Consider the following 18747-nt stretch of genomic DNA (forward strand, 5'->3'; position numbering starts at 1 on the left):
AACTACACTCCAGACCCACATTCAGAATTCCCCCTATACCACCCAGAGTAATCAAAATCAGAGAAACCCAAACCAACCGAATATTGAAACTAATCTACAAGACATAAACAAGTGTCGATGCTCTCCTTTGTAACATTTATGCCATTTCGCAAATTATTGTCATTTAACTGTAACATGGAACACAACAAGTGCAAGTTTTGTTTAATGCAATAGAAGAATTGATGCAAGAATAGTGAACCCTAAATTAAGAGAAGATTGGGAATCACAAATGTAGCAAGATTCTATGAATATCATAGAATGAATTAGGGCTTTAGTTAAGTTGGAATCGTTGAAAACCAAAGAAAGAATCATGGAAGTCAATGGCAATAATCAAGGAAACTATTAGAGGCTAAAGTGTAGCTACCAAAATAATGTAGACGTAATAATATTGATTATGTTCATATTCCTATTTAAAGGAGCCAAAGTCATTTTAGTTTGATTAGATTATTTTGTATTGAGAAGAATATTTCCTTTGGAGGAGTGATTACTTGTTAAATCAAAATCAGAGAGTGATTCTCTAGTTTCTTTGTTTTCTTTCATGTTTCACTAGCTGAGTTGTGATTGCTCAAGTTAGTTTGCATGATTGTTGGTCATCATGTAATTGATTTTTTTTTGCTATAATTTATAGCATCGGCCACAGTAAACTAACAATGGTTTCCTTCAACTCTTATGAGACCATGGTCAATTGGTCATAGCCTAGGCAGAGCATCATCACCAGGCCCTTCCATAAAATTGTTAATATTAAGTTTACAAACGAAGAAGCAGTTATTTTTTAGAATTTTCAGACATGTTATTTGTATTCATTTTCCTTAAATTCTTGTGGTATAATGAGGGGAAGTGTGAAAAAGGTATTCAAGTGTAGGAATATTCAATTTCTAATTCTAGAGGGGACTTGAACCTGGCTGATGGCCAGATCCCCTCACATGTGGGCACTAACAAATTTGCCATCTGAGCTTCATTTTATCACTGGCAGATAATTTGGAAACCTATAACATGAATGGCAATGAGTTGAATTCATGCACAATGACAATTTACGTAGTATTTATTCAGGGATGTCCAGACCTTCATGACTATTTTGGAACAAGGGTCATTTGGTCCATTGTATACTCCAATAATGGCTACCGGAGAAGTTGTCAAGTAAAGGTACTTTTTTGGTTTGGCAAACAAGAACAAAGACAGACCATTCCGATTTGCTGTGGCCGCATAAACCATAACAATTTCCACTTGTTGCTTCATGTAATCATGTTATACTCCAGAAATCTACCTTTCATTTTATTTCTTTTTAATCCTTTCCTTGTGGTAGTTACCGCAAGAGACGGAATGATAGACCTAAAATATTCCTGGTGGTGTTGAATTTTGAGCAATTTAGACTTTATATATTAGTATATTACTTGCACTCTTTCGTTTGAATTCCAGTCAAGGTAATGCATTTTGCAAGCAAGAGACTAGTCATCCAAAGAAACCAAGTAAAATCAAGTTATCCTTTTGAGATCAACGAATTGGCCTGCCAATTTTGAATCCAGCTTGCTCCATTAATTCCAACCAAGTACCAACCAATAACAATGAAACCCTTGTAGAAACAGGGTTTAAGGCCAAATACTTCTTTACCTTCTAAGGTTTTGGTAAAATCAAGGAAAGGAATTGAGGCAATACGATGATTACTATATAAAACAACTGAAAGTGTAAGATACAAGAGCTTTTTAGCAATTTTATTAAGCTTGCAATACGAAGATACGCCAACTCTGACTGGATCGATGTTCTTTCCTTTCAAATCAAGATTGTAATGCAAATATTTATTCAACAATCATGCAAGCTAAGCATACATTATGCATGTTAATTCCTCCTAAGGAAAAACCTCGATGAGGGATCTTAAGCCAAATAAGGGTGTGATCTTGTAGTGACTGAAGCCAGCCTCAAGGAATAGCCCTTCCCATTCCTTCTCACTTCTTTCTCGTCCAGTAACCGCAACCATCATCAACATGTCAAAAAGGAGCTTTGTTTCAGTTAACTCATGCTCTTCTTTCTTCTCATTGATCACCACATCTATTATAATCACCTTTCCTTTGCTTGGAATGGCTTCTCTGCATTTCTTAAGTATGTTCACACAGTTCTCATCACTCCACCCATGAAAAATCAACTGTCAATCATTCATTTTCACCATCAGAAAATGCCTACCATGTTTAATGTAAGAAAGCAATTCCAGTAATGCAATGGAGAGAAAGGAAAATTATACTTGCCTTGAGCAACAGAGCATCTGCAGGAGGAATAGAGAGAAACATATCACCTCCAATGAACTCCAAGTTCTTACTGCCTGTCAAGTCAGCAACAACATGTGGGAGGTCCAAAACTGTGCATTTTATATCAGGGAATGCCTCAGATATGATCCTAGAAATTGATCCATTACCACCTCCAACATCAACCAGAGAACTCAAACCCTCAAAAATTTGGTTACAATCTTTAATAACCAAGTTCATCAATTGAGAATCACTGGACATGGCTTCATTGAAGAGGGAATTAAACTCAGGGTCTTGGACTCCATACTCCCAAAGGGTCATTCCATGCGCTTGCTCAAACGGAGTCGGCACCGCGCTTCGGAACCAATCTCCCAAGGTATGATATGGAGTGACAAAAACGGGTCTAAGCATGGCCAGAACGAATGGAGACAAGCAATTGGAATTATCTTTGACCAGAAGACTAGAAGAAGGTGTGAGAGCATATGCAGTTGAGTTCTGACCATCATTGAGTTTTGTTTCAGCAAAGATGCCTGATTGGACCAACATCCGCATGAGCCTGTACATGCAACCAGTTCTGGTTGGATTGATTTGAAGTGCAGAGACCAACTCAGAAAGAGTCATGGGTTTGCCATGGTTGTGGATTATGTCTGATATCCCTAGCTGAACTGCACACTTGAGTGACATTGAGTTTATGTAATTGAGGATATGATTGTACAGATGGGTTTGAGCTTGAAATACCTCATTTGCTCCCTCAATATGCTTAGAACCCATATTCTTTCAGATGCTCAAGCCCTCAACTCTTCACAGATGTGCCTAACAAGGGAAGCTTTTATGGTGTAGAATTTCGGAAGGTTAGTCATCTATACACAGTGGAGAAGCCAGGAAATATCCCAGGAGGGCCAAAGTCAACAGAAAGAGCGTAGAATGTGTAATGTGTTTTAGCGTTTAGTACGACAAGTCAAGTCCCACATCCTATACGTATACTTTAAATGTGGACAACCACTTGCCACCAAAACCACCCATTTAATGGGCAATAGTTCTCGTCCTTTCCCGGTAGTTACACCATAACCCACATCATTTGTTGAAAATTGAAATAGTTTTGATGGTGCCGCGAATGACTTCATGAATGGAGTAAGAATTAGAAATTAGAATTATTCCAGTCGCCAGACTACTTGGAATTGACCAAACCCTAAACCTCAAATTTTCCCAGTCAAAATAATTATTTTCATTCCGTCAATTGAAGAAAATTTAAGTTTCTAACAAGACATTCTCCTTGGTGCCCAAGTAAGCACCACAAAAATTGTCAAGCAGGTTGAATCGTGATGAACTTTCTTTTCATACGCTCACAACAACTTCCCTAATTTTTATAACTGGGCCTCACGAAATATTAGATGGTCTGGCCCAGGACAGACCAATGGATTAAACAACACCACCGGCCTACTACAGAATTCAGGCCCAAGATCCACAGATGATCACACAAGCAGAGGGTTTTAAGTTTTAACGATTGGGTTTACAAGATTCAACAGTACAGTTGAAAAAATACCCACAATCACAGAAAATAATTGTCATTACAGAGCACTAATTACGCTACAAAAGAGGCACAGAAAGGAACCATGAAATTCCAAGTTTTCATTAAGAAACAACATCTATTTCTCCAGTTACAATTTTAACCCTGGCAAAAACGAAAATCACATGCCAACCCTCAGCCTATGCCCTCTCACCTCTAATCCTCCTCGCCAACTGAATATCCTTAGGCATGATGGTGACTCTCTTTGCATGAATCGCGCACAGATTGGTGTCCTCGAAAAGCCCAACCAAGTAAGCCTCAGCAGCCTCCTGAAGAGCAGCTACAGCGGAGCTCTGGAAGCGGAGATCTGTTTTGAAATCCTGAGCTATTTCGCGGACCAATCGCTGGAAGGGGAGTTTACGGATTAGGAGCTCTGTGCTCTTCTGGTATTTCCGGATCTCCCTCAGCGCCACTGTTCCTGGGCGGAACCTGTGGGGCTTCTTGACTCCTCCTGTTGCAGGTGCGGACTTTCGGGCTGCCTTGGTTGCTAGCTGCTTTCTTGGGGCCTTGCCACCGGTGGACTTTCGGGCTGTTTGCTTGGTTCTGGCCATGTTGAGGACTCGAACTCTTGAATTTTTTCTGAGATCTAGATCGAGATGGGTGTGAGTTGTGACCGATGTCAGGGTTTTGAGCTTTTTTATAGAAGATCGCGAGGAAATTCGAATTCATTTTCTGAGCGCGGGAGTAGGTCGCGCTACGAATTTAGGTTTCATGCGGATTGATGAACTGGCGAATTTGAAACATCGGGACCGTTGCTAGATGATTTTAAGCAACACTTACCGTCAGATGAAAGTTATCGCGGATCGATGACATGGCAGATTTGATTTTGGTGCGGCTTAAAAGGTGTGGACTTGGGCGGGTTCTGAACATCGTTACAGCCCATTTATACATTGTGGGCCCAAGCCTTAATATACTACATCGCACAAAAGCCCAATCCAAAGAGATCCAATTCCAATAACTGAAGGAAGGAAACGATCTTCAATGCCAAGGACCGACTAGCATTCGAAGGAAACTCCATCCGACGCAGAAACGACGAAGCATTCCCCCGATCTGTGAGAGGTTAGGGTTTCAATTACGAATATCAGTAATATAATTAAACTGCATGCTATTAGGCTTTACACTTATGGGACTGTTTTCGGTGTTTCTTGCTATTGGGAGTGTTTGATCCTGTCGAATTCAAGCTCATATTCTATATTTCCGATGTTTGATTTCCATTGCAAGCCAGCTTGTTCCTTATTTGATTAGAATCTCTTCCGTTATATGCCAATACGTTTGTTCACTTTGCAGACACTTCAGTTTGGCCAAATCTTGAATAATTTGTTTATCCACGCTCTATCCCTACTTGATTTGCGTTTGGGTGCTATATCCTTATTTGATTTACATCAGCCCTAATTTTACTGTGTTCCCAAAAAGGGAAATCAGCGCTATGCTTATCTTTCTGTCTAATGTGCACAGGTTAAGGGGTATTTTCTGGTTACGAGATGAGTTCAGCTCAGGACCCATTTTATATCGTGAAAGAAGAGATTCAAGAATCTGTAAGTTTCTTGTTTCAAGAACGTGGAATACCTCAATTTTCCGGAGTTCTATTTTAGCTGGTCTTAGCATGGTAAAAATATTACCTTGATTGTGGTTGATGTATATTCATGTTTCATATATGTTAGTTCTTTAACTTCCGAATGTCAGCATATAAGAGATATCAACCATGTTATGTGTTGAATATGTTTGAGGTATTCCTTGTGCTCTGCTTATGCACGATGATATGTGAATAAAGTTCAGAAATCTGCATAGCTAAGCTACCAGTATTGGAAAGATATAGGAAAATTGGAGTAGAGATAAGGGAGACTCTGTTTTATGGATAGCATATGCATATAGTGATTTATTTAGTTTGATCTCCAATTGCGACTCTTCTGCGTGCTTGAGTTGCTGTCATCATGGTTTACATTACATGTTTGTGTTTTACGAATATTATTTTGACCATTTCGCTTGACTTCTATCCAAATGATGTGTATAGTGTACGAGATATCATGTAACTCATAGTCCTGCAAATTTTTCGTGCCATCACATCTTAAGTAGAGTGACTTACGGTGATGATTGGTGACTGAAAACAAATTATAGTTTCTTATATTTTTTATTTGCATTGGAAATTTTCATTGCTTCTTAGTTTAACAGCCGGAAATGATTGTTAAGAGTTCAATTTTTCTGAAAATCTGGACTTGTTTTTCCATGTGATGATCAAAATATACGGGATTCCCAGATTCTGTTTATGTTGCAGTAAGCCTTTCTTTTCCTAGTTTTATATGATATAAGGAGTATTGTATGTTTTAAAAGTATTGGGAGAACACTTGGGTTGATAACTGTGGCTGATTCACGCCTTTGTTGGGGAATTGTACCACATGCTTGTTAGTTTAGACTTTAGAAGAGAGATGAGTTCTCCTTACTCTTGAAGTCTTTTTTTTTTTTTTTTTTCATTTTCCTTTTCAGCATTTGATGTGATCGGAGTAACAACTTATTAGATGAATTTATTTCTGGAGAGGATTTATTTGGTTAAGTACCTGTTAGCAACTATGGATGTTGGTTAATTTTTTGGGGACATGATATGTATGTCTTCCATCACTATTATCTTTTGATGAACTTTTATCTTTGTTTAGAAACAAAACATTTAATTATTTTCGGATTACCAAAGTGATTGTGCACTTGAAAAGGGAAAACTCTTTCTCATTCATATATGCTTTTGTAAAGTATATAGTTCTTTTTCTGCCCTTCCTGATTATCTCATGGATAGTGCCATCGATAATGAAAATTATGTAGGCTTTCATCTCTTCTTCTTTTTGAGGATATTTTCATGGGCTGATGTTCTGTTTGCCATTTTTGCCAGATTGATAAGTTACAATCCACTTTTTACCAATGGGAACGTATGCCTTATGAGAGTGGGGAGAAGGTGCATATGGCAAAGGAGCTGCTTGCTGCTTGTGAAAGTGTTGAGTGGCAGGTACCAGAATTTACTGTATTGTACTTCAATTGAGGCTAGAATTTAGGTAGTCTGTGAGAAGATAAGATGAGCTGGGCTGTGCACGAAGATTTTGACATTCAAAGGCCTGCTAGGCTAACTTGATTAGCATGGACAATTCTATCTGCTTTCTTGTCTTAAAATGACAATTTAGCGCCTTTCATATGCTGCTGAAAAGCCATCTTTTTTGATAGGAAGGTGGATGAATTGGACAAAACAATTGCTGTTGCAGCTAGAGGTCCTTCTTGGTATGGCATTGATGAAGTGGAACTTGAAAAACGGAAGAGATGGACTAGCACGGCTCGTACACAGGTATAAGATGCACAGCTGTATTCTGTTAGAAGGTTCTACTTGATCCTAAAGTGTATATTAATTTGCCTGATTGCTCAGACATTTTGTGCTTTGTCAATAATTGCTTAATTTCCTTGTGCAACATACTGCTTCATTTCTCTAGTATATTCTGGATAGTGTTAAAACATGTTAAGGCCTTGGCTTTTATATTTCCCCTCTGGTTGTCCCCTAATGGACTGTATTACTTTATAGGTGGGCAATATGAAGAAAGCAGTTGTTGCTGGAGAAGATTCGAATGGTACTAGATCTGTTAGTGTGAGTGGGATGCGCCGAGAATTGATGAGGATGCCAAATTCACATCAGAATAACCAATATGCCCAAGATGATGATGATTTTATACAATCGGAATCAGACAGACAATTACTTCTTATAAAGTAGGTTTCTGTTTTGAATTCTTTTTCTCCTTTCTTCTCATATCCTCTTCTTTACTTATTTATATGCTTCCCCGCATCTGGCCTTGTTCACTTGCCCAAGTCTTTTTCCAATGAATCATTCTTCATACTTCGTAAGGGTTGTGTCTCTGCAATTAAAGGGAAAGAACATATCAGAGGTCTAACATCAGTTTGGTAGAGTTGTCTTACATTTTTGAAACAGTGATTCTAACTTTCTAATATCACTATCTTCAGTGCTGAAAAGTCATTGGGTTGGTGACTCTAGGGTACAAGCGTCATTAGAAATTTGCATTTTCATTTTCCTTCTGTCAATTTCCTGTTTTTAAGGGAGGAAGAGGAAACAAGGCAGGGTTGAGGGGTTCATCATGCTTGCAAAGGAGTGCTAATACTGTGTCGTGGCTGATTCTTGCCTTGGATGTTAGTGTTACCATAGAAACTGCTTATATTACTTGACAATGACATTCACTTGCGTAAATTCACACTCAATAATCACTGAATCTTTTACTTCATCTTGTAAACATTTGTCTTGCCAAGTGTGATCTTTCATCTGTTCATCAATAACTGGTTTGCAGGCAACAGGATGATGAATTGGATGTGCTTAGTGCAAGTGTGGAGAGAATTGGTGGGGTTGGGCTGACTATACATGAAGAACTGTTAGCACAGGTTATAGGATTATTCTGTTGATCTTACATGGAATATTATTCCACGATTCATTTCACTGATATGTCAGAAATTTCTCGAGTGCATATCCTGTTGATTATAATGTTCCTGTGTTTTGCATCACATGAGGATCTATTTTAATTCACATATTTGTTATGCTAATATATCTGTGTTTGTGGTTCAGGAAAAAATTATTGATGAATTGGGCACTGAAATGGATAGTACATCAAATCGTCTTGATTTTGTTCAGGTGGTTCCTTCCTATAGAATGTGGATCAAAGAGCTTTTATTCTTGATCCTGCAAAATATGAACAATCATATATGCATTTTGTTAGCTTGATTGAATAGTTATACTAATTTTTTTTTTTCTCACCTTCTATTGCAGAAAAAGGTTGCTATGGTCATGAAGAAAGCTGGCGCTAAAGGCCAGATTATGATGATATTATTTTTAGTAGTTCTATTTATCATTCTATTTGTTCTTGTCTTCTTTACCTAGACAGAGGTAGCACCAGCATTTGATGTTCATGAATGAGAGCGTAGCGTTTGATTCTTGGAAATAAATCGATATGAGTTGAGGCTTAGATAAAAGTTGATGGGCGTACTAGTCTGCATGTGTGGTAAAAGGTGGCCTGGTGATTGCTGAACTAAAGAAAGAATCTACTTCATTGGATTTCTTCTAATTGGCTGGGATTTGACTCATCTGTGTTTTAATTGTACCTTGTAAAACCAGATCTATATGACTCAAAAACTTTCCAGCTTTTGCCTTCTATTTTTCCTCGCATGAATGGTGCTTCATGTAATTATGCATTAGGAAATGAGAAGTTCGGGTTGATATCCCATTTTTTGGAGACATTTTGTATTGGTTAAGATTCTGTAGGACACAATGGAGCCCTCTCTGTTGTAAAACCTGATGAATTTGGGTCTCTCGTGATCATAAAGAGAACCCCAGTTGAATTTAGGTCTTACATGGTCTATCAAGAGAAAATTAGTTTCTTCTTTGCCGTAGATTTTCTATTTAAATATTAAACTGGACAAACAATATTGATTTTTTCTTTCAACAGATTTTTCAGTTCGTTGCACAACATGTTGTAAGCAACTTCTAATTTCTACTTGGAAGTCCGAGGCTATGGTCTCTGCATGGGGAAGTGAATAGGGATTGGATGCAGGATTGGAAGTTGAACAAGGCCAAGGTGAACGAACTGTGCAAATGAAAGATCTATTTTTTTTTATAAAATGCGACTATAATCTGGAGAAGTTCCTTTCTATTGCACCTAATACTATTCAACGTCACAGTAGGCAAGATATTGTCAATGGAAATTGGGAATACAAGTTGACCCTTGCCGTTGGGTTTGCTAGTGCATCAGCAAGCGTTACTCAATCGGGCTGAAAATCCGAGACTAGCCTGACCAGGCCCATAATAACTTAACCCTTGTAGTTGGGCTTTCCAGTCCATTAGCAAGCGTGACCTGATCGGCCTGAAAACTAGGGACTAGAACTACCAGGCCCATTTACAGCAACAATCCACCATTCGAGTGTGTCGAATTTACCAACGGTCGCTGTTTTCGCGTTCTCAACTTTCCTAAACCCCAGAAAACCCTGACATGCTGAAATCCAACTCTCTGATGAATCTCCATTGTAATGGCGTTCGCTCAATCCGTCGCTCTCATCCCCCTCTCTTTCTCTGTCCATCTCACAATTCTAGGTCGCCGAAAGTAACTTCTCTCTCGAAACTACGCTTTAACAATCCTAGAAATCCTCTACCGGTACTCTCCTGCTCTTCACCGGAGGAATTCCTTCAAATTGTGGCCGACTCCGGTGAATCAACCCTTCCTTGCGTCAGAACATTCGAGAACGACCTTGCTCGTCTCAGCCTCGTTGGTGCCGTCAGCTCTGAGCAGGCTATTACTGCAGCTGCAGCTGATGGAGGCCGAGTAGCGGCTGAGCACATTGACTCTGGAGTCCCCGCAATGGTAGCTGAGACGGTGTTCCCTGGCCCAGTCGATGAACATGCAACCATTTCTACGCGATTGGTAGGTCGATTTTCTTTGACATTTCAGCTTCTTTACTTGTTTTCTCTTGTTGAATGATGAATCGTTGGTCTAATGGTAACTTTTATTTTTGAACATAGAGATATGGGCTATTGTCTATTTCTTTGATTACCGGACTGAAGTCTCTATATGGCAATACTTCTTTGGCTTTATAAATAATTTTTCTTAATGAGATTGAAGAATGAGATGTCACCCTGTCCTTTTTCTCACTTTGTGGATTATGCTGGAGTATGTAACTCCTCACTAGAAGCCTTCCGTTTGATAATTGTTGTAGAAGTGATTGTCTCAACAGTTTTTGCCTGCTAGGAAAGTTCAAGAAAAAGCAAGGAAGCTCAGAAAATCTTTCTCCAAGGATATCATGTCAAGTATGACGTCTACAAACATTCTTGCCATGACATTTAGACAAGTAGTTTTGCAGCAGCTCTGGAGTTTTGAACTGGTCTTGTTTAGACCTGGGACTGAAAGAAATATGAAAGTTCTTGAGAACTCACGAGAGGTTGGATAGCGTTCCAGTAATTCCATGCTTTCAGAATTTGAATTTGCATCACTTAGTCATATAATTGTATTTGTCCTGTTGATGCCACTTACTGATAGGTTCAGTGCTCTTGTAAATTTGCAGGTTCCGGCATCTTTATCTCTCAGCTCATCAGATGAACGTGCTATATCTGTGCTTTCTGAAGCTGTTTGCAGCTGTGCTCTTCGAAGTACTGAAAGAAATTTTCATGATGATATGTCGATTAAAAATTCAATTAATGTTTTCACTTGGTTTCGTAAATCTAAGACAATTGCATCAAAAGATTCCTCTGTTATCATACATCCTTTATTTGAAGATGAAATAGTAGAAAATGCGAAGAAACTGCTAGAAAGTTTCAATAAAACAGATGAAAAGCTGAGGCCAGTGAAAAGGAAACCGAAGAACCCATGGTGGACTCCATCAGTACAGTCTAAGTTGGAAAAGATTGGTGGTACAGATTTTAGTGCTTGGATAAGTGAATACATACCTGCTTACCGTGTACAAATTGATGCTTCTAAACTTAAGGATTTGAAGGTTAAGGGCTGGAATAAAGCTGCAGAGAATAGGTGGGAAGTTATTCTTACCCACTCGCAAATGGTACTGTATTGTTTTCTTTTCCTTCAGTCTTTTGGTTTAATGGTGCTTTGGTTTCCTGTTGGCAATTTATGTTGATTCTTATCTTAGTGGTGCTTTGTTTACATGGTGGCAATTTATTTGATTCTTATAGTCATATGTTGAAATGTCCTTCGAAGATAAACTGTCCCTGGCATCAAAATACTGTGAACGTGGTTGGACGTCCATGAAAGACATGTATTTTCTCCATTTCTTGGCATTTAGATGAGCATTGAGTATTCTGACACAGCCTGACTGTTTGATGTGCTTTTCAAGATTGGTTATCATTTATTCAAATATTTTTTAAGGCATGCATTATCATATGAAGTTTAAGATTTTTATTGCTTATGATGTGAGTTTATGCAAAATTCATAGGTTGAATTAGCCAGCATCGTGGATATGTACTATGAAGATCTGTACTCACTGCCCAACAAACAGCTATCATATGATGTGGTTGGAAAATTCACTAACTTGTCCAGTAAAAAGGTAAGTAAATGCATTTTGTTTGTACGTTGTTAGTTTTTTGGTTAAAAAAATGACGTCTTGGTTTCATGGGGTTTGTCAACCTGTAGCTGGGGTTGTTTTTTATTTTTTGTCAACCCTATTTAGGCCGTTGGATGGTAAGTATTGCTTCTGAGTGTCATAATAGATCATGAGGATTGATTATGACATTCTTTTCAGTTCATAATGAGCGAGGGAAAAAATGAAAGTGCCTCTAATTTCTGGGAAAATTAGGTGAAAGGGATATGTCTTGTCACATTTGGAGTTGAGTTTGACTGGGAGAGTTTTTGGTTATTAGACTATACTTTGGGGAGGCAATACTAAGATTTTTGGGATGGCCCACGGATCATCCATTGTTTTTTGGCTGGTGGTTCATAAGATGTTATGCTATTTCTTTGCTCATTCAGCGAACTGTAAAATGTTTTTTTTTAAAGAAAAAATTTTGTTAACAGCACCGAGGAAAAGTTCAGATACTTATGTGTTCTGAAATGTGAAAACCCATTACAGGCAAACATGAAATGTATGCATTCTTTGACATTGCTCTTCATGTATGCATTCTTTGACATTGCTCTGCCTTTGGATCAGTGAGAAGCCACTTTTTAATGTGTTGGGGGTAGTTATATTGAGGAGAATAAACTAATAAAGGTTCTAGTTTGGTGACAGATCTTATTTGATGGAATTATAAAATTTTAACTCTTTGTACGGTCAAAGACGAGTTGGTATTAAAGTTTGTTGAGCTAATCTGATTTGATGGACTTGTGGGCTGTTTTCATTTCTTGTAGAGGAACGTTTCGTTCATGAACATCCTGTCAATTACCCTTGTGAGTGGAATCTTTCTCGTTGCCATAAGTGCTCTTGGACAAATTTTTCTGCCTTATCTACGGAAGGGACAAAATTTCCCTATAAATTTCAGGTCTCTTCCATCATCCGAAAATAAGCATGCAGTGCACCAGTCTTCTGATGCTACAAAGGTATGCATATACTACAATATCATGTCTTCTATGAGTCTATCTAATGTAATTTGTGTGTGTGCATGTGAAGTTCACCTTGAGGAACAAGGGCAGGGTTCTAGTATTCATCAAGCGTTTGGTAGTCATGAGATATCTTTATGTGCATCTGAGCCAAGGCATAAAAATGGATGTTCAATTTGCCTTCAGCGTCTAGTTAGCATCCTCACTAATGATTGTAGAAATATTTAAAAAATAAATTCTCAAGTCCAAAGGCTGTGCCTTTTGTTTCTCTTGTCTTCCAAATCCCACTTTTAAAGATTGTTTCTGGTGGATGGGATGACATTTGGAAGTTTAGTTTTTGGTTACTTCTAGACCAACAGAAGCAATGAGAAAAGTTAGGATTTTCTTTGGAATACGATGAGAACCACAAAAATTGTTTCCTTTGCTTTAGAGGCTTCCTGGGACAGAACAGAATCCAAACCAAGTTTTTTTTTTTTTTTTTTTTTTGTCTTCTATGCTTCCTTTGAAGTACGATCATGCTCATTTCTTTTGGCCTTTACTCAACCGAAAGTGATTAATATTTAGATTTCATTATAGTTGGAAGCAATCTGCATCTCAGTTGTCGAAAGGATAAAAGTGATTAATATTTAGATTTCATTATAGTTGGAAGCAATCTGCATCTCAGTCGTCGAAAGGATAAAGGATGCGTTTGCCTGGCCAGGCGATGTAATGTGGCAATTAAATGTGGGCGCATGGATTGGGGAAGTACCACATCACTTAAAACTGATGTGTGAAGATACCAGTGGTGAAGAAAATTCAACTGATTCTGCCTTTAAAGAGACACTTGATTCAGAAATAAAATCTTTGGCACAGGATATTGCCACTTATCAGGTACATCAATTTGTTCGAATATTCTTTTTCTATTTCTATACAATTCCTTTGATTTAAATTTTAATTCTATTTGCATAGTGTTGCTTTTTAGTACCATTTGATCAATTGATTGGATAATCTTTTTACTCTTTACCATTATCATAGTGAATGTATTTAAAAAGGAATTTGATCTTCAAACTTTTTCAAGTATTCATTTGGACTTGTTTTTCTTTCTCAAAACAAATAATGCATGTGCACAAAGTATGGTATCTGTCATGTTATGGATTCCAATCTTTGACATGGCTTGTTGCCTTCACTCTCACATTCTGGATTGTGTCAAACATGAATAAGTTTTGGATCCGTATAGGGAATTACTTTAGTTTAGCAATAGGTGCCATGGTGGTGATGGCTGCAATGGATATGGTTATCTTTTGATGTACCATGCTAAAGCTTGTGTTTTATTTATTTATTTATTATTTTGCTTGAAACACGTTCTTGTGTTCAGAATTTTCTTATTGTATTTGGGTTGGAGTTTAGGTTGTATTGTCAACTGATGGAAAGGTTATTGGCTTCCAACCTACAAGCCGGGTAGGTGTTAATCACTGGGCATCTAATCCCTTAGCCAAGGAACTCTATGGTGGGAGGAAGCTTTCTCCTGGTAAGAACTAGATTTTCTTTGAAATATATCCTTTTTGCGCCTGTTACTTATTGTGTGATGTGGGCTGCTGTTGTATTGATAATGTTACATTTGCATGTGTGCCAAGCAGGTTTCATTGAAGGCGGTCTCAGCATTCCCCTCCCATCCGAGGTAGTTGTAATAGAGCTATTAATGTCAGTGACTTCTGATGCCCGTTTTGCGTTGGCGAGGCCAGTTCAATGATTATTTCCAATGGTTGTACATGAAGGATTAATTTAGTCCTCCGGGATGCTACGCCGTTATGACTGATAAGTTCAAAAGAAATCATTTTTAATATAGAACCATAGAATATTTTTGAAAGTTGATATAATGATATACCTCGTCAATATCTTGTAATATTTTGCTTCGTTGCTTTTAGTTTTAGCCAACTACCTGGTAAGCATATTTGGACACTAACGGGAGGTAGAAGTTTAATGAGTCATCTTTTCTTGTAGAACTAGCAATATAAGATGCAGGCTCTTACTATGTTTGGCCACTTTCAGCCACTGGTGATGAATAGTGCTCTGAGGAGCGCTTCCCTGATGACTGTTACTCTGGCGGCGGGCCTATGTTTAGAGCAGAAATATTGAGCAAGAAAGTGTTCAAAGTAGAATTTGGCACTGTGACAGTACTCGATTCCAGATCTCAATTACTCCTCAGCCCCACGGCCCTATTTATATTTTATAGAAGCTGAGGGACGGACCTGTCGAATCATGAGTGGCTCCTATGGTCGAGGAAAGTCTTCCTCGAATCCTGGTGCCAACCAATCATCATAGATTTGTAGAGGGTAGCAGAACTTTGTGAGTACCCTCAAGATTCTCCTGAAGTCTCGGTCTTCCAACGGAAGAATGTAGAGTTTGTTCGAGGCGAGGCGAGGCGAGGCGCGTGCTTAGGACTAGGCCGTGCCTTCAGGCATGTTGATTGTTGAGCTTAATTAAGCCTATGAGCCTGTTGATACTTGATACATCTTGAATCCATCTTGGCTGGTCCATGTGTCTCAGGTAAGCTTGGACTCAGATTTGGGCCTTGGGCTATTAGTTGTTTAATTGGGTTTGTTTGTTCACCCTTTTAAATTTAAGACCTTAGTCTGCTATTTGTTTGGGCGTGATACCAAATTTGGCCCATACTGGACTCATGATTCAACTATCAAAATCCTGCATACTTGCCATTTATAATATTTTTAGATTTTTCAGAAATATTGGAGGGGATCCGAATCCTAAGGTACTGCAATCAAACTTCCATTATTATTCGTCAAGCCCATATCATCACCTGATAATGCTCCAAAATGGCAAAATCCAAGCAGCAAATATTCATGCCAAACGAGGCCTGGCGTTTTGAAGAAGTTAATGGGCTCAGCCCAAAAAAGATTGATCAGACCTGTCCGTGTCATAAATCATAACCCTTTCTAGCTAGGCCCAATACTAGCCTGCTTGAATTCAACGTATCGGAGGGTCAAAAAAAGTCGCAGGCATAGGTTCCATTCCTTTTCCTTTTGTAAAACGATTCCATATGAGCCATCACAATAAAGGTTCCCTCCCCAACAGGCCGTATTCGATTCTAGTCCTACAACCACTAGGGTATTGGGAATCTGAAAAGAAAGGGCGACCCCTCTCTCACTGTGTCATTGCAACCCGAAGTTGAATTGCTTCTTATCATATAGGAATTTTCATTGGACCTGAATTGTATCCGTCTACGTGATGGGAAGAGGCAAGTTCAAGGGAAAGCCTACTGGCCATCGCCAGTTCTCTACGCCGGAGGAGATGCGTAAGAATCATTCCATCCTACTTTGTAGTAGTTGTTCATCAAAATTTGCCTCGGAATTTAAATTTGATTGATATTTGTATGTTAGACTGCGACTTTTTCCTTCATGCATGCATTGTATATCGAGACAGACACACTTAACACTTTCTTGATATTTTATTCTTTTGAATTGTTAAACTCGGATCGTAATCAACGAAAAATATAGGATTAATTCGGAGCTCATCGAAAATTCGTTTCTGTAACTCGAGTAAATATTTGCTGTTCGGTTGGTTCATGATTTATTGTTGTTGTCTTGTTGATAAAGTGAATATAGTTTTGTTAGTTTAAAGTGTAGGCTCTTTTGTTCTGATTTTGAGATAAATTTATACTTTCCAATTTCTTCTTGATGTTGTGTAAAGTTTGCTTCTAATTTTGATCACTGCAGTTTCTGGATCATCTTCCCGCCCTCGCACTTTCAAGAAGGTCTTCTCTTTTTTTGTCTTTGATTTATTTCCATTTCTTTTGCATCTTTTCTTACCCATTAGTTTATGTATTGCTGTATGAGCAACTCTGTTTATGACATCTTTAGGACAAAGCTGAATTTGAAGCAGAAAAACCTCGAGAAGAATCTGAAGAGGAATCTGAAGAAGAGTCTGATGACGAACAAAATGATGTTAGTAGACATGACAGTTCATCTCCATTCAACGCTTCTTCTTAGTAATTCGAAGTTTTATACACCTTCCAATAAATTTAGTGTTGATTTGTTCTTCTTATTAAATGATGTTAGCAGAAGCGGAAAGGAACTCAAGGTCTTATTGAGATCGAAAATCCTAATCTGGTGAAGCCAAAGACCATGAAGGCGAAAGACATCGGTGTAAGTTTCTGAGGATTTCCTCACACATTTTAGTTTTATGTGAAAAATAATGATGTTTTCTGCTCTGCAGATTGGGAAAACAACTGAACTCTCTAGGCGTGAGAGGTTGGTAATGCTTATTTGCTTCCTTCATTGGGTTTATCACTTACGTATTTGGGATGAAATCTAACTTATACTGTCATTTGTAGTTTTGGGTAGTAGTTTACTTGAAATATTTCGAAAGCATAGGTTCATTCGTATTTGTATCCTCTTTACCATCAATCTTCACGAATTTCTTTACAGAGAGGAGATAGAGAAACAGAAGGCTCATGAACGTTATATGAGGCTGCAAGAACAAGGGAAAACAGAGCAGGCGAGGAAAGATTTAGGTAAGTTGTTGGATTTCTTATCTTTTCCTTATTTTGATTGAGAGTTATGTTTTTAGTTCTTTTTAAGATGTCTATTATTTAATAGGAAAGATTTTATTGCATAGGCATCAAGGAGGTGTCAATGGTACATATAGCTTTCTCCTTTGTAGCTAGTTTTCTGTTCGACATCTAAGTTATTTTTAAAGCTTTTTGATTGAATTTCTGCACTACTAATCATGGTTTTGGTAGATTTGTAACAGTATATTCAATGAGTACTTGAATACTTGATTATGGAGTCTGATTTATTCTTTAGTTTTTAATCAAAATTTTGGTTTGTGAGTAAATCTGACAGTTTAATGGTATGAATACTCTCTTACTTGGTTCAAGCCAGATAAAAGTAGCAATGGTTATGGGTATGGCCATATGGGTGGCCGTCTTTGTACAGAAATATGTTGAGAGTATGAGTGTGTGTGAGTAAACCCTTAATCTTTGCTTGATTACTGCCAATGACAATCATTGCTTTGTCACGTTTATTGAATATTATTACCACATCTCTGCATTTTAGGAAAATTTATTGTGTGCACAAATGCTCTTTATTTGTATACTCTGACAGTTCTGTGTGCACCATTAAGCCTTGAGCTTTGGATAACATTGTGCACAGCTATAGTTGACGTGATATCTCATGTGGTCTTTATTGCAGATCGATTAACCCGTATACGTCGGCAAAGGGCAGAAGCTGCTAAAAAACGAAACGAAGAGAAGGCTGGTAATAACCTTTTGATTAACTTTAATTGCTTTGCCTTCCGTTCAACATCCAATATCTTATGCTAACAAAAACTCAAAATTTGTTTCAGCCAAAGAAAATAAGAAAGTCGAGGCTCGCAAATGACCTTCCTGCTAAATGTCTTGTGAAGTTATGTTACTACCCCTTAGTGCAAAGATGTATGGAACTCCCTAGTTGGTTGAAGTAATGTGTTGGTACTTTTGGAAACAAACAGTTTTCTGTTTCCTTGGTCTAAATATTTGACCAAGTTATAATGTCTCTCAAACCAAATAGATTTCCTCCTTTTCAGAAGTTTGACTGAATTTGTATAGGAGGTATTCTATTCCGTTTTAAATTTGGGAGAGTCAGAGCAACAATCCATGTAGTGGCAACTATCACTCCCTCACTGATATATTTCTGCGTTGCCTATCTGTTGCATGGGTTTTTATCCCTTGATTGGTATGTTCCCTGTGGGTTAAATGTTAAGGATTATGTTGGTCGTATATGATGTTCATTGCCCTGGTTGTTGGAGTTCTTAGGAAAATCAATGGCTTTCCTTTCGCTTAGTTTTTTTTTTTTTTAAATAAATTCGTGTCATGGTT

The 18747-nt window shown here is 38.1% G+C and overlaps 5 protein-coding genes across 6 annotated transcripts; 3 read left to right on the plus strand and 2 right to left on the minus strand.

Moving 5' to 3' along the window:
• Positions 1–1680: 1680 nt before the first annotated feature.
• On the minus strand, positions 1681–3137 carry LOC119988107 (trans-resveratrol di-O-methyltransferase-like). Its single transcript, XM_038833028.1, has 2 exons — positions 2277–3137; positions 1681–2176 (listed from the first exon to the last, which is right to left on the minus strand). Exons 1-2 carry the CDS (start codon positions 3042–3044, stop codon positions 1883–1885), a joined length of 1062 nt encoding a protein of 353 aa, XP_038688956.1. The 5' UTR covers positions 3045–3137; the 3' UTR covers positions 1681–1882.
• Positions 3138–3813: 676 nt separating this feature from the next.
• Positions 3814–4459, minus strand: LOC119989124 (histone H3.2). Its single transcript, XM_038834449.1, has one exon. It carries the CDS (start codon positions 4389–4391, stop codon positions 3981–3983), a length of 411 nt encoding a protein of 136 aa, XP_038690377.1. The 5' UTR covers positions 4392–4459; the 3' UTR covers positions 3814–3980.
• Positions 4460–4752: 293 nt separating this feature from the next.
• On the plus strand, positions 4753–9235 carry LOC119989123 (syntaxin-61-like). Of its 2 annotated transcripts, none has more exons than XM_038834447.1 (8): positions 4753–4899; positions 5296–5375; positions 6716–6829; positions 7046–7159; positions 7391–7572; positions 8163–8253; positions 8435–8500; positions 8636–9235. In XM_038834447.1, the coding sequence occupies exons 2-8, from the start codon at positions 5322–5324 to the stop codon at positions 8744–8746; spliced, it is 732 nt and encodes a 243-aa protein (XP_038690375.1). In that variant the 5' UTR covers positions 4753–4899; positions 5296–5321; the 3' UTR covers positions 8747–9235. The 2 variants fall into 2 exon arrangements, with proteins under 2 accessions (XP_038690375.1, XP_038690376.1); XM_038834448.1 differs by having other exon boundaries at positions 4822–4899; positions 7042–7159.
• A 338-nt stretch (positions 9236–9573) lies between these two features.
• On the plus strand, positions 9574–14859 carry LOC119989122. The gene is made up of 8 exons (XM_038834446.1): positions 9574–10280; positions 10591–10794; positions 10918–11409; positions 11800–11910; positions 12708–12896; positions 13539–13766; positions 14283–14403; positions 14513–14859. The coding sequence occupies exons 1-8, from the start codon at positions 9852–9854 to the stop codon at positions 14623–14625; spliced, it is 1887 nt and encodes a 628-aa protein (XP_038690374.1). The 5' UTR covers positions 9574–9851; the 3' UTR covers positions 14626–14859.
• A 1104-nt stretch (positions 14860–15963) lies between these two features.
• On the plus strand, positions 15964–18669 carry LOC119989655 (28 kDa heat- and acid-stable phosphoprotein-like). Its single transcript, XM_038835314.1, has 8 exons — positions 15964–16185; positions 16607–16644; positions 16751–16834; positions 16952–17035; positions 17106–17140; positions 17318–17403; positions 18083–18148; positions 18237–18669. The coding sequence occupies exons 1-8, from the start codon at positions 16119–16121 to the stop codon at positions 18269–18271; spliced, it is 495 nt and encodes a 164-aa protein (XP_038691242.1). The 5' UTR covers positions 15964–16118; the 3' UTR covers positions 18272–18669.
• Positions 18670–18747: the final 78 nt, after the last annotated feature.

Source organism: Tripterygium wilfordii, chromosome 21 (assembly GCF_013401445.1).
Source record: "Tripterygium wilfordii isolate XIE 37 chromosome 21, ASM1340144v1, whole genome shotgun sequence".
NCBI classification, from domain to species: Eukaryota; Viridiplantae; Streptophyta; class Magnoliopsida; order Celastrales; family Celastraceae; genus Tripterygium; species Tripterygium wilfordii.

Excerpts from the sequence above, each read along its gene's own strand:
- LOC119989655 (XM_038835314.1), top strand. The coding sequence starts at position 16,119 with ATGGGAAGAGGCAAGTTCAAGGGAAAGCCTACTGGCCATCGCCAGTTC. Across the intron at positions 16,645-16,750 it reads GCCCTCGCACTTTCAAGAAG|GACAAAGCTGAATTTGAAGC; the intron begins GTCTTCTCTTTT and ends TGACATCTTTAG. Across the intron at positions 18,149-18,236 it reads ACGAAACGAAGAGAAGGCTG|CCAAAGAAAATAAGAAAGTC; the intron begins GTAATAACCTTT and ends AATTTGTTTCAG.
- LOC119989124 (XM_038834449.1), bottom strand. The coding sequence starts at position 4,391 with ATGGCCAGAACCAAGCAAACAGCCCGAAAGTCCACCGGTGGCAAGGCC.
- LOC119989122 (XM_038834446.1), top strand. The coding sequence starts at position 9,852 with ATGCTGAAATCCAACTCTCTGATGAATCTCCATTGTAATGGCGTTCGC. Across the intron at positions 12,897-13,538 it reads AGTCTTCTGATGCTACAAAG|TTGGAAGCAATCTGCATCTC; the intron begins GTATGCATATAC and ends ATTTCATTATAG. Across the intron at positions 13,767-14,282 it reads AGGATATTGCCACTTATCAG|GTTGTATTGTCAACTGATGG; the intron begins GTACATCAATTT and ends GTTGGAGTTTAG.
- LOC119989123 (XM_038834447.1), top strand. The coding sequence starts at position 5,322 with ATGAGTTCAGCTCAGGACCCATTTTATATCGTGAAAGAAGAGATTCAA. Across the intron at positions 6,830-7,045 it reads GTGAAAGTGTTGAGTGGCAG|GTGGATGAATTGGACAAAAC; the intron begins GTACCAGAATTT and ends TTTGATAGGAAG. Across the intron at positions 8,501-8,635 it reads ATCGTCTTGATTTTGTTCAG|AAAAAGGTTGCTATGGTCAT; the intron begins GTGGTTCCTTCC and ends CTTCTATTGCAG.
- LOC119988107 (XM_038833028.1), bottom strand. The coding sequence starts at position 3,044 with ATGGGTTCTAAGCATATTGAGGGAGCAAATGAGGTATTTCAAGCTCAA. Across the intron at positions 2,177-2,276 it reads CAGATGCTCTGTTGCTCAAG|TTGATTTTTCATGGGTGGAG; the intron begins GCAAGTATAATT and ends AATGATTGACAG.